Here is a 3011-nt window from a genome sequence, read left to right on the forward strand (position 1 = left end):
GGGCTTGAGAATCCGGAAGCAATCCCAATCGGAGTGGAGATTAATGAGAGATTTCCGGATGAGACGTTGATGGTAATCTCGGAAGTGGAGACACCTTGGTATGCGGATATAGCTAATTACTTGGCTTCAAATGTCATGCCACCGGATTTATCATACCATCAAAAGAAGAAATTTCTAAGTGATGTGAAACGCTTTTTGTGGGATGAACCATATCTCTTCAAGATATGTGGTGATGGGATGATTCGGAGGTGTGTGCCTTTGAAGGAAATGATGCCAATTTTGAGCCATTTTCATGAGTCGGATTATGCCGGGCATTATGGGGCATCAAGGACCGCCGCTAGAGTGCTTGAGAGTGGTTTCTTTTGGCCAACACTATTCCGAGATGCCAAGGATTTCGTGAGCTATTGTAACCGATGCCAACGGGTTGGCAACATCTCCAAGCGAGATGAGATGCCATTAACCTCAATTCAAGAAGTAGAGATCTTTGATGTATGGGGTATAGACTTCATGGGGCCATTTCCGATGTCTCATGGGAACCTTTTTATCTTGGTTTGTGTGGATTACGTATCAAAATGGGTAGAAGCAGAGGCTTTACCTACAAATGACGCCAAGGTGGTCGTGAAGTTTCTCAAGCGTCTAATAAACCGATTTGGGACTCCAAGGGTTATCATTAGTGATGGGGGATCACATTTTTGCAACCGGCAATTCGAAGCGTTGATGAAAAAGTACAATGTGTACCACCGAGTTGCTACCCCCTATCATCCCCAAACGAGTGGCCAAGTGGAGGTTTCAAATCGTGAATTGAAGAGGATTCTAGAAGACGGTAAATGGGACTCGAAAGGATTGGTCTCTCAAGTTAGATGATGCCTTATGGGCCTACCGCACGACATTTAAGACACCTCTCGGTATGTCGCCTTATCGGATTGTGTATGGTAAGGGATGTCACTTGCCGGTTGAATTAGAACACAAGGCTTATTGGGCGATTAAAAAATTGAATTATGACTTTAAGGCGGTGGGTGAGAAGCGTTTGTTGCAACTCAATGAGTTGGATGAATTTCGGTTTGATGCTTATGAGAATGCCAAGCTTTATAAAGAGAGAACAAAGAAATGGCATGACGCTCACATCTCACTGAAGTCTTTTGAGGTCGGAGCCTTTGTGTTGTTGTACAATTCGAGGTTGCAGTTGTTTCCGGGAAAATTGAAATCTCGGTGGAGTGGACCTTTCAAGATTCGGAACGTGGCGAATAATGGTGCTTTGGAACTTGAAAATCAAAAGGGTGAACCGTTTAAGGCCAACGGACACCGTTGCAAGCCCTATCTAGGACCTTTGACGGATCAAATTGGTGAAAAAGCTTATCTCGCCCCCCTTTCGTGAGCTTCATCAAGATGACGGTCGAGCTTTCGACCTTAAACAAGCGCACTCGGGAGGCAATCCCGAGAGGTTCGACATTTTTACCTTATTTTTATGTTTTTGCATTTGCTTTATTTTGTGTCATTTCGTTGATTATGTGATCTTTGTGTTATTTTGCTTTAATTCTTATTTTGTTGAGTTTAAATTTTATTACTTTTTTCCGTATGATGTCGGGGTGTTGTTTTTGTGATGGTTGTGTTGTTTGTTTTCATTAGTTTTTCGTTAGTTAAATTTATATTTTTGCTATTCCCATATGATGCCGGGGTGTTATGTTTGTGTGATGTGCAGGAAGTAGAAAATTGAGCAGTGCACATTTACAAAATAACTGTTTCTTTCGAAACATTTTTTGTCTCGATCGAAATTCCAATTTCTCGATCGAGATTTTGCTGTTTCAAAAGAAACAGTTGTATTGCAAAAGTGCACTGGATCATCAAGACAAAATCGGCAGTGAGCTTCATAAATATAACTGTTTCGATCGAAACGTTATAATTTCGATCGAAACGCAACAATTTCGAACGAAATTCAACTGTTTCGATCGAAACAAATTTTTAAAAAACCCTAAAGCTGCCAACGTGGATCAATCTCCATCGCTCATCTCCCCATTTTTCTTTCTTCTTCACATCAACTTCTCCATTTTCTGCAAACAGAAACGCGACAGCCCCCTTGTTCTTCTCTTAACAGAGAGCTTTTTCAATTTGATCTTGAAAATCAGAAATCTGTTATTTTGTGGAGGCGTTTTGTAATTGTAATTAAATCCTTTGTAATGAAATATCCTTTTTTAAGGTTTGTAAAAAGTATAAAACGACAAGTGACAGCACCACATCACATGGAGTGCTGCCTTATCATCTACAAGCATAATTGATACTCGAGACAAAGGCCCCATCAACCAGCCACTCAAGCTCAATTATTCATTACATTACAAAAAGGAGGTTCCAGACAGCTACCACTCATGACAAGAGGGGCACTGCCAGCTACTAATCGTTACAAGCCTCCAAAATGAAGCACATGGCCCTAGACCACATGCTTACACTAGTGGAGAAGCATCTTACAAGACCCAAGGCTCTATAAAAGGAGAGAGGAAGGCCTTTGCAAGACACACACTTTTTTCAGAGAGAAAAAGAAAAGGAATTGCGAATAGGTTTTTGGGTTGTTCAATCTTCAATATTCAAAAGCTCTAGAACCAGTTCTTCTCCCAAACCCCAGAAATTGTATCTCATTTTTTACAATCATTTTTTTAATTTTGTACTTTACAATTAATAAGCAGTAGCTTATTTTACAATCTGGTCTTACGGGAAACTGTAAAGCACCTTTACAAATCTTCAATACAAGTAAACTTTATGCTTAACTTTTACAATTTATGTTTCTGTTTAAGCTTTTGTTTGAATTAATTTTACTGCTCATTGTTATTTCTTTCGTGCATCATTTATTTATCATTTATTTAATCCATTCATTTGCATTTCCACACTCTAGCTCCACATTCATGTTCTTCTGAACAGTACACGCAATCATCCTCTCTGCACCTTTGGTATATATATATATATATATTAAAAAAAAAGGTGGGGTTCTTAATAAATCTACTAGTCTACCACTATATATAAAA

General features: G+C 39.3%; 1 protein-coding gene across 1 annotated transcript; it reads left to right on the top strand.

The window, feature by feature from the left end:
• The first annotated feature begins 907 nt into the window (after positions 1 to 907).
• On the top strand, positions 908 to 1375 carry LOC126657055 (uncharacterized). The gene has a single exon (XM_050351679.1). The coding sequence runs from the start codon at positions 908 to 910 to the stop codon at positions 1373 to 1375; it is 468 nt and encodes a 155-aa protein (XP_050207636.1).
• The last annotated feature ends 1636 nt before the right edge of the window (positions 1376 to 3011 follow it).

The sequence above is a fragment of the Mercurialis annua genome, linkage group LG7, assembly GCF_937616625.2.
Source record: "Mercurialis annua linkage group LG7, ddMerAnnu1.2, whole genome shotgun sequence".
NCBI classification, from domain to species: domain Eukaryota; kingdom Viridiplantae; phylum Streptophyta; class Magnoliopsida; order Malpighiales; family Euphorbiaceae; genus Mercurialis; species Mercurialis annua.